At 42.7% G+C, this 13,712-nt stretch overlaps 2 protein-coding genes across 8 annotated transcripts in view; one reads left to right on the forward strand and one right to left on the reverse strand.

Annotated features, from left to right (window-relative positions):
* Positions 1 to 6,235, forward strand: LOC110489968 (ubiquitin-like modifier-activating enzyme 5). The gene is made up of 12 exons (XM_021563008.2): positions 1 to 343; positions 512 to 557; positions 742 to 831; positions 961 to 1,070; positions 1,206 to 1,292; positions 3,239 to 3,323; positions 3,427 to 3,531; positions 3,762 to 3,889; positions 4,136 to 4,271; positions 4,403 to 4,481; positions 4,579 to 4,685; positions 4,870 to 6,235. Exons 1-12 carry the CDS (start codon positions 165 to 167, stop codon positions 4,951 to 4,953), a joined length of 1,236 nt encoding a protein of 411 aa, XP_021418683.2. The 5' UTR covers positions 1 to 164; the 3' UTR covers positions 4,954 to 6,235.
* nphp3 (nephronophthisis 3) overlaps positions 5,056 to 13,712 on the reverse strand; it is a 27,596-nt gene continuing 18,939 nt past the window's right edge. For 4 of the 7 annotated variants that reach the window (XM_036944261.1, XM_036944264.1, XM_036944260.1 and 1 more), the window contains 4 exons: positions 13,032 to 13,272; positions 12,412 to 12,537; positions 10,209 to 10,324; positions 5,056 to 7,715 (listed from right to left, as the gene is read on the reverse strand). In XM_036944261.1, the coding sequence (XP_036800156.1) occupies positions 7,547 to 7,715; positions 10,209 to 10,324; positions 12,412 to 12,537; positions 13,032 to 13,272 (652 nt within the window). In that variant the 3' untranslated portion in view covers positions 5,056 to 7,546. Of the gene's footprint in view, positions 7,716 to 10,208; positions 10,325 to 12,411; positions 12,593 to 13,031; positions 13,273 to 13,712 lie in introns of those variants that run through there. The other 3 variants (XM_036944262.1, XM_036944263.1, XM_036944265.1) reach the window with 3 other exon arrangements.

The raw sequence follows: 13,712 nt of genomic DNA on the forward strand, positions 1-13,712 counted from the left end.
CGTAATTTACAGAAACGCAGGCTGACAGCTGATTCGAGCTCTGTAGACGTGTACTAGTTGTCATCCATCGCTTGTGATCTTTATTTAATTGTTAAGGCTTTGCAATCTAAGCATTTTACATTTGAACAACGGAGAAGTTAGTGTGCCTTATTCCTTATAGAAACATGACCTCAGTCGAAGAACTGAAGCTACGAGTGAGAGAGCTGGAGAATGAGTTGATCAAGTGTAAGCAAAAGCGATGTACGGCGATGTGTGCGGAGGAACCTGCTGACAACAATCATCCTCATCACAGACCAAGGATCGACAAAATGAGTGCTGAAGTAGTGGACTCAAACCCATACAGGTAGCTAGCTATGTTAAACTGTCAAAATCTAACGGCCGCGAATGGAGTCATTTGTGATAATAAATGCACAAGACTAGCTACCTGATCTGGTTGACACCCCAGAAAAAGGGCCGGCACGTTCCATATGGTGTAAACTGCTTACTTCAACATGTTCTTCTTACCTTACAGTCGTCTGATGGCTTTGAAGCGAATGGGCATTGTTGAAGATTATGAGGTAATATATTACATTCTATTGTTATCTGATACACACAAATGTTACCCAATTCCAGTATTTCACCAATATTGCCAGGCTTTGAAGAAATCCCTGTTGCAGGATTCCTGGATTTTTGGAATTTTAAAACTGTACAGATCTAATATGACAATAACATGGCATGCGTTTCTATCCAACTGTTAAACAGAAAATCCGGACCTTCACTGTAGCTGTGGTGGGTGTTGGAGGAGTTGGAAGCGTGACTGCAGAAATGCTCACAAGATGTGGCATTGGTAAGGTAATACAAATTTCACATTACTACATCAATATATCTTTATATCATTCCTTTTAACCGTCTGCTTCCGATGGACAATGTCCATCAGTGCAACATGCATTGCGTCATTCTGCCTCTTTCCTCTTTGAACAGCTCATCCTGTTTGACTATGACAAAGTGGAGCTGGCCAATATGAACAGGCTTTTCTTCCAGCCTCACCAGGCTGGCCTCAGCAAAGTAGAAGCAGCGGAACACACACTCAGGTACAGTTACCTGGTGGGGGGGGGGGTTGTGTCCTGCTGAACACACCCCATGAGTGATACCCCAGATATTTAAATGGTTTTATATTATATCATGTCGCTATAAGGTGCTGGCATATTAAAAAATTATGTTAACAGGACTATCAACCCAGATGTGCAGTTTGAGACCCACAACTATAACATCACCACCATGGACAATTTTGCACATTTCATGGATCGCATAAGGTGAGAAGTGGTGTCCTCTCCTAAGTGCCATACTGCTTGTGCGGTCATTTGTACAGAGTGTTTTCAGTATTGAATTGCTCCACTGTGCTGTTCCATACAGCATGAGTGTTTTCTCTCTGTTCTCTGACTTTCAAGTTCATTAGATACCATAATTGCATAACTGTATGAAATTGGATACTGTAATGTACATGAGGACAACTCTGAAATAAACACGTAAAATCACGTAAAATAATCTAGAAATGGGGTTCTTTTGGTTAACGTTTCAGTGTCTAGAGAGGCACAGTACCAGTCTAAAGTTTGGACGCCTACTAATTTTTACTATTTTCTACATTGTAGAATAATAGTGAAGACATAACTATGAAATAACACAAATGGAATCATGTAGTAACCACAATGGTGTTAAAGAAATTAAAAACAATATTTTGATTCTTCAAAGTAACCACCATTTGCCTTGACTACAGCTTTGCACACTCTTGGCATTCTCTCAACCAGCTTCATGAGGTAGTCACCTGGAATGCATTTTAATTAACAGGTGTGCCCTGTTAAAGTTAATTTGTGGCATTTATTTCCTTAATTTGTTTGAGCCAGAGAAATTACATTCCATCGTTACTTTAAGACATGAAGGTCTGTCAATACGGAAAATATCACAAACTTTGAACGTTTCTTCAAGTGCAGTCGCAGAAACCATGAAGCGCTATGATGAAACAGGCTCTCATGATGACCGCCACAGGAAAGGAAGACCCAGAGTTACCTCTGCTGCAGAGGATAATAAGTTCATTAGTTTCCAGCCTCAGAAATTGCAGCCAAAATAAATCCTTCAGAGTTCAAGTAACAGACACATCTCAACATCATATGTTCAGAGGAGACTGCGTGAATTGGGTCTTCATGGTCGAATTGCTGCAAAGAAACCACTACTAAAGGACACCAATAATAATAAGTCGTCTTTGTGAGACACGGAGTAAGTGAACGGATGATCTCCGACTGTGTGGTTCCCACCGTGAAGCATGGAGGAGGAAGTGCGGGGGTGCTTTGCTGGTGACACTGTCAGTGATTTATTTAGAATTCAAGGCACACTTAACCAGCATGGCTACCACAGCATTCTGCAGTGATACGCCATCCCATCTGGTTTGCGCTTAGTGGTACTATTATTTGTTTTTCAACCAGCCAATGACCTAACACACCTCCAGGCTGTGTAAGGGCTATATGACCAAGAAGGAGAGTGATGGAGTGCTGCATCAGATGATCTGGCCTCCACAATCACTTAACTTCAACCAAATTGAGATGGTTTCGGGATGAGTTGGACCGCAGAGTGAAGGAAAAGCAGCCAACAAGGGTTTAGCATATGTGGGAACTCCTTCAAGACTGTTGGAAAATCATTCCAGGTGAAGCTAGTTGAGAGAATTCCAAGACTGTGCAAAGCTGTCAAGGCAAAGGGTGGCTACTTTGAAGAATCTCAAATATAAAATATATTTTGATTTGTTTAATATGTGTTTTTTTTTTTTGGGGGGGGGGGGTTACTACATGATTCCAAATGTGTTATTTCATAGTTTTGTTTTCTTCACTATTATTCTACAGTGTAGAAAATAGTAAAAATAAAGAAAAACCCTTGACTGGTACTGTATAATATCATCTTAATTTCAGCCAGTTTGCTACAGCAGGATAATAATCCTGCAGCAACAAGAAATGTGAATTATAATGTCTGTAGGGGTTGATATATTTTTCGTAAGGGAAAATCAAGTCTGAAATTTCAAAGTGGAAATATATGAACTTCAGAAGCCTTTTTTGAACCTCAAATGTTGTCCTGCAAAAGGGGGATCAAATTAAGATCCTATATCTGTACCACTGGGTCGCCTACATTACAAATAACGTAAAAGAATATCCACATGTTCACTACAAGGTTAGCCTGCATGCTCTCCTGTTCATAAGTACTCTCTGTGTTGTCTCAGTCATGGAGCGCTTCAAGATGGAAAGGCTGTGGATCTGGTCCTGAGCTGTGTGGACAACTTTGAGGCCCGGATGGCCATCAACACAGTCAGTACTAACCTATATCCCTCCTTCCCTGACTATAAAACATTACATGATTGAGTTGGTGAAGATCTAGATGATGCATGTTGGTCATCTTCTTGCTGCCTAGGCGTGTAACGAGCTGAGTCAGATCTGGATGGAGTCGGGTGTTAGTGAGAACGCCGTGTCTGGACATATCCAGCTCATCATCCCCGGGGAGACGGCCTGCTTCGCAGTACGTCACAACACACACTTGCTTTATAGGCAATAGACTGTGTCAGAAAATGAATCGCGGCAGATGGTGTTACGCTAACCCAATGTTAACATTTTATGCCTTTCCATAACCCTTATCTTAATTCACTGAAGCTATTCCTAACCATAACCCAATCCTTGTTTCAAACCATAACACTGACCTTAAATAACTTTCACCGTGCAATGCACTTGTTTCCTTCTCCGTGTGGACAGTGTGCTCCTCCCCTGGTGGTGGCGGCCAACATCGACGAGAAGACCCTGAAGAGGGAGGGGGTGTGCGCCGCCAGCCTACCCACCACCATGGGCGTGGTGGCAGGGATCCTGGTCCAAAACGTCCTCAAGTAAGATATGGAAGACCTTCGTTTGTAAATGAGCCCTGGGTCATAGTCATTAGGCACCAAACGGAATACAACGTATTGAAACCCCGGGAGGGACTACCTGAACTTGTCCAAATAAGAAACACTTGGTTTTTCTGGTGGGAAGCTACGATGCGCCCTAATGAATATGACCCTGATCATAGCCCACATTTCACAAATGCCCATAACAGGGTTTCCTGTGATATTCAAACAATGGGTTGTGGTCCTCAGGTACCTGTTGAAGTTTGGCACAGTCAGTCACTACCTGGGCTACAACGCTATGCAGGACTTCTTCCCCACTATGGCCATGAAGGCCAACCCCACGTGCGATGACCGCCACTGCAGGAAACAGCAGGACGTCTATAAGGTGACTGACCAATGAGGCCCTTATTTTTCTATCTCTTTCTCCCTCATATATCATGACCTGGGCTGTTTGAGGGGATGTACATGACCTGGTACAGTTGTAATTCAGTTGTGTTTGTGCTTTGTGACCCAAAGAAAAAAGAGGCAGAGCGGCCGAAAAAGGTTGTAGAGCAGGCGGTGGAGGAGGAGGTGGTTCACGAGGAGAACGACTGGGGTGAGTTAGCTAGAGTGTTGATGTTGCCTAAATTTGTTGTCCATAGTTAGTGATACTGTCTAGCTACCATTACTGACCTATGGTTTTGCTCTGTTAGGTATTGAGCTTGTGTCGGAGCAGACGGACCAGGAACTCCAAGCCGCCTCCGGCCCAGTCCCTGACCTCCCAGAGGGCATCACTGTGGCCTACACCATCCCTGACAAGGTCAGTACCAGGCAAACCTAATAAGAATACTATGTTATTGTAGCGATTTCTTAACGAACGGCGACAGTGCAACGCTCCTTGTTGGTCTCAAACCCGGGGTCTTCAAGCCACACCTGCTAAACACTGCTCCAATAAGGCATCTCAAGTAAGTTTAGACTAATAATGCCATGTCTTCTTTTTCCAGGAGACGGGGACATCAGAAGGGGAGACGGTGGAGGAAACGGAACAGAGTCTAGAGGAGCTGATGGCTCAGATGAGGACGATGTAACTAGGACCGGACAATCCGTCGTTATCATCGTCATGCATCGCTTATCTCAGCAACATCACAGTGAACCTACACAGCAAATTGGCCAGTGTTGCCTAGTGTTGATTTTTTTTTTTGTGTAACATTTCTACTATTGAAGGCGTTAATGAGGCTTTACAGTAACCAGTGTGGTAATTTAACACTGAAAAGTGTGGACCCGTATAGACATTGGAACAGTTACATTTAAGACTGCGTTGATTTAACACTGGAGAATTTGCTGTGTACCGCCTTTTTAATAACTAAGCAGACGCCACGCAAAGCTCCATTGCAGGAGGTACGCTGTATCTTACTGTCTCTCCATGTTCTAAAATGGAGCCAAGTTCTATCTTACCCTCTAACCCTACTACAGTATCAATACTCCTTAATGCAAGTACTTTTGCTCTTTTGACAAAGCGAATGCCATGCATGGTTAATGACCTTAAGTGCTGCTGTTGAGAATGATCTTCATATTCCCCAAAGGTAGGAATTTACTAGTGTACGCCCGTTCAGTATGGAAGCACATAGCTGTCGAAATGTCCATTTCAGCATCGGAGAGCACAAACTGGTAGTTGAAATAACCGATCCTGACCCTAAATTTTATGCAATTCTCTGAAATGAATATCTTTGTTGTAATGGACCAGGTACATACAGATGTTATCGGTCTAATGAATTATGCTAATGTGTCAGCTGTTGACTGAGTGGAAAGATTGTTGTAACACTCGGAATTGAATATTGCCGAAGTTCAGCATTACAGCGTGATTTAAATTGAAGGGCAATATTCCCACTTGAGTGGAGACCGAGTTCACAGTAAAGGTTGCATGTCGGCTCAATCGGAAATGACCTAAACGGTTCTACCACGCAATCTAACGCTTCAGTGGTACAGCTTGAACGATGCCCTAAGCCTCCGATCTACTACGACTACTGTATAGAATGCTTATTAATGAATTAAACTGTATTGTTAATGCATTTCCCACCATCTAAAATATTTTTTGAATGATAGCGAATGAGGCCTAACATTTCTCCGCATGACCAACCTGCTTTTACTGTACCTGCGTCCTGTCTCGCTCTGGTCCAGACCGCGACGAAGAACGAGTGGGCTCTGCATTCATTGTTGTGGTGGCACGAAGGACCACTGCTACTCCATGTCATGCTCTCAGCTGTTTAAACTGATATATACCTGTAACCCAAAACAGTCTCTGCTGAAACTGTATTGACTGACTCTCTGTGCACACCTTGTTTCAATAAAGTATTTATTAGCCAGAATACATTTGATTAGTTTATGGTATTTCATTTACAGATTCTTACAATGACAGGAGTACACAGTAAGACCATGCACTTAGTATGTTTGGCACATATGACAGGGTTTTGGTACCTTATGTAACCTTTGGCTTCATGTTCATTCACACAGACAATGAAGGCTCAACTTATTCATTAGTGCACAAAGTAGCAAAATGATGGACAAGTTCAGGGTCCGCTTCCTTCCATTTGATGTCTAGTGACTAAACCTCAGTGAAATTGTGTGGTGAGACAAGTCAGAACCTCTGCAACAGGGCAGAATTCTGGAAAAACTGATGGCATGGGTTTGAAACCCATTATTTGACTTGCATAAATACTTCACGTGAGGTAAATACATTTAAAACTGCTCAGTGACCATATATATACAATTATTGATATGCACCATGGCATGAGATCAAGGTTCCATCTTGAAACAGGCATATGTCATAGTTTACATGAATAAAATATCTATTACTGTACTGCATGAAGACTTGGCACTGATTGCATAACCGGCACAGCAAAAGCACCTGAGCTCAGTATTCTGTGACAATACAGCTCCAAAATGTGTTTTTATATGAGCATGCATACGATAGTTATGGAAGTGTACAGCTGTAGGAATTTCCATTTTGGACATTTAGCAGACACCCTTATCCAGAGCGACTTACGTTATTGGTGACATGGATGAATCAATTACCATTATCAAATTCAAAATGTCATTTCAACAGTTATACACTTCCATAGGTACCAACAGTGAGCTATTGAAATTTGGAAAAATTCGTAAATATAGAATAAAAAAAAAACCTTCTTAACCTGAGTTTCAGGCCCCGACAAGGGCGGTGTTGACATCATTTCACATTCTTTCATAATAATAATAATAATAATACATGATTACATTAATATATATCTTTAAAAAAACAAAACACAATACAGCCATTTAACAGACATTAAATAAAGCATACTTCATATTTTCATGAAGGCAGTTAGCTACAGTACACTTAACAGGCGACATTACAACACTGTTCCATCTCAAAGCAGCATAAAGAACCATTGAGAGTTCCATGGACATTCTTCTCAGGAATGCAGATTGTGGACCCTGGCTGTATTTCAATTCCCTTTCCGTGATTCCCCAGACCCTATCTCACCACCTTCTCAAAGAGCATCGTTGGAGGAGAAAATCCAAGGTCCCTACCCTTGGACCTTCTCCACCAATGAGGAAAGGTCACACGTGGAATAGAGGGAAGACACATTGGGAAAGAGCCCTAGTGTTCTAGGTCCCTCAGGGGTGAGGAGATAGAGGGAGGGATCACCTGGGGGCATGTGGGAGAGGGGCGGGCCCTCGCAGGCTAAACGTGTCCCCACTGGACGAGTGCCGAGACGGGGCCTTCCCACACACCAGAGACGGCTCCGCCTCTTTGATCTCCATGGCTCGCTTGTAAAGCTCTGCTGCTTTCTCAAAGTCCCCCTCCTCATAGCTGGGGGAGCGAGAGAGAGAGGAGGGAAGAGAGAATAATGGACAGAAGAGAGAGAGAAAAGGTAACCGGGTTCATAAAGAGATATGGGGATGAAAATAAAACTAGTCCTTCAGTTTATAGTACTGTATATGTGTATTAACAATAAGATAATGTGTATGAGTGTGTGTGTTTCACTATTTTTCAATGTCATGACAATTCCCTTGTAAAATCATACCAAAATACAAAATCAACCAAAGAAAAGTTGGTAGAATGTTGGAAATTAGAATGTTTGGTTGATAAGAGCAACAGTGTTGATTTGAAACCCATTCTATTTCTTTGCCATGGTGACTTTATTCATAAGAATAACATTTCATTTGTATTATGATAAGATCACAAGAGCAACTTTAGTAGAATTTCAAATGTTAGAATGTTTGGTTGAATAGCAACAATGTTGATTTGGAACTCAGCTCTGGTGGCCACAACCCCAAGCCTCGATGTGCGACTTGCTTCTGCTATCTAATATTATAAACTCAGCAAAAAAAAGAAACGTCCTCTCACTGTCAACTACGTTTATTTTCAGCAAACTTAACATGTGCAAATATTTGTATGAACATTAGATTCAACAACAGACATAAACTGAACAAGTTCCAGATATGTGACTAACATAAATTGAATAATGTGTCCCTGAACAAAGGGGGGGGCAAAATCAAAAGTAACAGTCAGTATCTGATGTGGCCACCAGCTGCATTAAGTACTGCAGTGCATCTCCTCCTCATGGACTGCACCAGATTTGCCCGTTCTTGCTGTGAGATGTTACCCCACTCTTCCACCAAGGCACCTGCAAGTTTCGGGACATTTCTGGGGGGGAATGGCCCTAGCCCTCACCCTCCGATCCAACAGGTCTCAGACGTGCTCAATGAGATTGAGATCCGGGCTCTTCACTGGCCTTGGCAGAAAACTGACATTCCTGTCTTGCAGGAAATCAGGCACAGAACGAGCAGTATGGCTGGTGGCATTGCCATGCTGGAGGGTCATGTCAGGATGAGCCTGCAGGAAGAGTACCACATGAGGGAGGAGGATGTCTTCCCTGTAACACACAGCATTGAGATTACCTGCAATGACAACAAGCTCAGTTCGATGATGCTGTGACACACCGCCCCAGACCATGACGGACCCTCCACTTCCAAATCAATCCCGCTCCAGAGTACAGGCCTCGGTGTAACGCCCATTCCTTAGACGATAAACACGAATCCGACCATCACCCCTGGTGAGACAAAACCGCGACTCGTCAGTGAAGAAACACTTTTTGCCAGTCCTGTCTGGTCCAGCGACGGTGGGTTTGTGCCGATAGGCGACGTTGTTGCCGGTGATGTCTGGCAAGGACCTGCCTTACAACAGGCCTACAAGCCCTCAGTCCAGCCCATCTCAGCCTATTGCGGAAAGTCTGAGCACTGATGGAGGGATTGTGCGTTCCTGGTGTAACTCGGGCAGTTGTTGTTGCCATCCTGTACCTGTCCCGCAGGTGTGATGTTCGGATGTACCGATCCTGTGCAGGTGTTGTTACCAGTGGTCTGCAACTGCGAGGACGATCAGCTGTCCGTCCTGTCTCCCTGTAGCGCTGTCTTAGGCATCTCACAGTACGGACATTACAATTTATTGCCCTGGCCATATCTGCAGTCCTCATGCCTCCTTGCAGCGAGCAGGGACCTTGGTCATCTTTCTTTTGGTGTTTTTCAGAGTCAGTAGAAAGGCCTCTTTAGTGTCCTACGTTTTCATAACTGTGACCTAAATTGCCTACCATCTGTAAGCTGTTAGTGTCTTAATTAACAACCGTTCCACAGGTGCATGTTCATGAATTGTTTATGGTTCATTGAACAAGCATGTGAAACAGTGTTTAAACCCTTTACAATGAAGATCTGTGAAGTTTTTTGGATTTTTACAAATGATCTTTGAAATAATAGTTTTTTTATGTGACTTTAGGGCAGGACATCCTGAGTTTCTCAGAGATCTTGCATTGTGAGTGGTACTGGAAATCCCACTCCCTAAACATTGCCAGCGTCCGCTGCCACAACCAGCAACTGACTGAGCAGGAGAAACGCTGTCTGTTTCCACATGCACATGGAGGTGAGGCGCAAGGTGGAGTTCTACAGGAAAGTGAGGAGGGAGTTTTACAAGTCTTGTCTGATGAAGAGATGGAGAAACTGGAAGCCATTCCGGGGGTGTTGGGGTTGGCTGTAGAGATGGGCTTCCTGTAAATCACTGTTCTATTTTGTAGAAGTAGAAGTGAGATAAAGATGAAATAGAAAATATAGGATTGGTAGGTATTGTAAGTTTGGATACTGTCTATTTTATATCAATACAAATATGAGTTAAAATTGTGTTTGTGTGATGCCGGGTGCATTCCAGAGACCTCTAAAGCACATAAAAGAATAGAGAAGGTGTTTGTGTGTCTGGGACGGCTCCATATATACTGTATGTGTGTGTGTACAGTATGTTTGTGTGGTGTGTACTCACCTGAGTACAGCTAGGTTCTTCAGCGTCTCTCCGACACGTGGGTGTGAGCGTCCCAGACTATCCTCATACACTCTGAGAGCCTGTTCATACAGGGGCAGCGCTTCACTGTGCTTCTTCTGCCAAACACAATAACACACTCAGACACATCACAGATATCACTTAAGTACTTAACCAAATGTCCAGACAGAGTCTGCAAGGAGAGACAGTCAGTCTTGACAGTCTTGAAAGCTAATTAAGATGGAAAATCTATTCAAATCAAACCATATGCCGCTATATGCTTTCCAGCAGTTCCCATCTTTCCCTGCAAAGCAAACTGGCCAGTGTTAGCTAGTGTTGATTCAGGTGTTAAATTAACAGTCATTGGTGTAAAAGAACCCCAGTCTTGGTGTTAATAACCAGTGTTGAACCAAAACCACGCACATCATTATATTTCCCAGCATGCTGTATTGCAGGTAGATTTTTAGAATGTTTGTTTCAATATCTATGTTTCTGCATGTACATTGATTAATTCATCTTATGCTACTCAAATTTAAATAACATGCATTTTTCTAAACAAACCCAATCTGTTACTTGGACTTATTGCACCCATTACTGAAATGGTTGTTTCAGAGGTAGTCTCATATTTTAGTCTTTCCAACCCTGGAAGTCATTCTGAATGCAGGTTGCAGATAAATAAAAATTCAAAATGTTGGACACATCACTTTGCAAGCCAGTATAATGTGACTTGCAGGCCTGATGTAGTCTGTAAACCATGAGTTTCAGGCCACTGTATTAGGGTATTATCGTAAATAATCAAATTTGTATGATCACATAATCAATTAGGATCTCACTTGGTGAAGGCCACAGGACTGAAAATTAATGAATGTAACAACCGTGGGGTTCTCTCGCTTGGGCAAAAGACTGCCCTCCGTACTCTCTCCTCCATGACCCGGAAAATAATAAGTGGCTGAGTGGACGAGGAGTGTGTCAATTCGTTAGTAGGCAAATGGAAGAGTGCTTCCCCTCCTCGATAGCCACTTTTCATCGAGCATACTCATGTGTGTCCTCCCGCGGAAGACTTCTGCCACACCCACTTCGAGTCAGCTTTATTTTTGTCAAAGGACAAAAACATGCACATGTTTAAAGACAATATGCTACTTATTGTTTTATCTAGAAAATGTATTGCACAACTAACTTAATTTGATCACTTTACACATTTATTTTAGGATCCACCTCTGTAAACGTCATTTGCCTAATGATGCGCGATTGGAGAAGGGCAGTCTCATTTCAAGCAAGCGCATTTCCATCCACATTCACTCTCCTCGATTAACTTGGATCTTTTTTCAAATTAGGCGAGAGACGACGCAGGAGGTGAGTAAATCGAATTGATAAAAGGCCCATGTATCAGTCATGAACACATACGGTCATGAGTGGGAACTCTACAGTCGTGGCCAAAAGTTTTGAGAATGAAACAAAAATTAATTTCCACAAAGTTTGCCGTTTCAGTGTCTTTAGATATTTTTGTCAGATGTTACTATGGAATACTGAAGTATAATTACAAGCATTTCATAAGTGTCAAAGGCTTTTATTGACAATTACATGAAGTTGATGCAAATGGTCAATATTTGCAGTGTTGACCCTTCTTTTTTCAAGACCTCTGCAATCCACCATGGCATGCTGTCAATTAACTTCATTTGCATGGCAAAGAAGGACTTTAATTAATCTGATCACTCTTCATAACTAACATTCTGGAGTATATGCAAATTGCCATCATACAAACTGAAGCAGCAGACTTTGTGAAAATAAATATTTGTGTCATTCTCAAAACTTTTGGCCACGACTGTACAATTCACTTGAAAAGGGAAGGCAACCTGGGAAATATGCAAATAAGGCCTTGTCACGGCAGTGTGTTAATTTACACTGAAAAGTGTGGACCCATATAGACACTGGTAGTGTTAAATGTAACACTCAGTGTTGATTTAACACTGGAGAATTTGCTGTGTAGTATGCAAAAGATCTGGGTTTCAAATATATAAAATAACAATCCAAAATGTTATCTGTGCCTGTTTGAGCTTGCCTGGCTTAATAAACCAATAGAAAAGTCAAAACTGCAAATCCCGCCCTTCTGGCACTCAAGCAAACACAAAGTATTTGAAAGGATTTTTCAAGTATTTGAACACAGGTCTGTTATGCAGTTAACTGTTATAAGTGTTGGTCCTCTCACCAGGTGGCAGTAGAGTACAGCCAGGTTAACCAATGCTGTGGCCACACTGGGGTGTTTAGGTCCAAAACTCTTCTCCCTGATGTCCAGAGCCAGCTCATACAGAGGAACAGCCTTCTCCAGCTTCCCCTGGGCAACACAAACATCTCCCCTGTCAGCCTCACGAATCAGGATAACACACAAGCTACAAGCGAATAGAATTTGAGGCGAGTGAGGAACAAGAATTCAAGATCTCTAGGTTAACGTTCAAACAGCAATGCACATAAAGTTACCAGACATGGGACGGTTGCACTCAGATTAATCCTACATCTGGAGTGGACTAAAAGCATTTGAATGTATACTTTAAACAATTTCAGCGGGGACCCCATTTTTTCCAGCAGAATTTCTGAGGAACCCATTTTTTCCAGCAGAATTTCTGAGGAACCCATTTTTTTGGCAAGTATTTCTCACAACCCCACCCCAAGTCTAAAGACACCCCCCCCACACAGACACCAAGGGTCACAATCCCGACTTCGAATACCACTGCTTTAATGTATAACTTACTCTTTGTTTTTACGCTTTATAGGGTCTGTTCAACAGCCCCATGGTGGCTTTGCTATACACGTCCCATCTCCTAAACTCACCCTGCGTTTGTAGAGCATTGCCAGGTGTTTCAGGGTGTAGGCCAGGGAGGGGTGGTCAGGGGACAGGGCTCTCTTCCGGATGTCCAGGGCTCTTTCGTACATGTCCTCAGCGGTCTCGTACTCTCTCCTCTCAGTGTGTAGGGCCGCCAAGTTGTTGAGGGACTGGGCACAGTCGGGGTGGTCCGGCCCCAACACACGCTGACGCATCTCCAGAGAACGAGTCAGGAACACTTTGGCAGCCCTGGACACAGAGAGAGGCCTCGGTTCAAATACTATTTGAAAAATCGTTAAAATACTTTAAACGTTTCTAGTGTGGCTGGAGTAGCTAGCTAGTGAAATACATTCAAAAACAAATCAAATTGAAAACCATTGGTTAAACTTTACCTTCCTTCATTTGGCAATCAAATATAATAACAGCTGTAAAGTGGAGGGTTTGAAAAAGTGAATTAAGTAAGTAAGCCTTGCGTAAGCCAGAACAACGCATTAGGGCATAAACCTGCATGTACTGTACACCCCCTTGACAGGACGCTAGTCTATGGCAGGGCCTTACCCCAAATACATCTCCTTAAAGGACAACTCCACCCAAAAAAATATATATATTTTGGTATTTGTTTCATTAGTTCATTGTTGATAGTCCCAAAATGTGTTTCATGTCAGCAATCAAGTTTTCAAAATACAGAA

Source organism: Oncorhynchus mykiss, chromosome 15, assembly GCF_013265735.2.
Source record: "Oncorhynchus mykiss isolate Arlee chromosome 15, USDA_OmykA_1.1, whole genome shotgun sequence".
Taxonomy (NCBI): domain Eukaryota; kingdom Metazoa; phylum Chordata; class Actinopteri; order Salmoniformes; family Salmonidae; genus Oncorhynchus; species Oncorhynchus mykiss.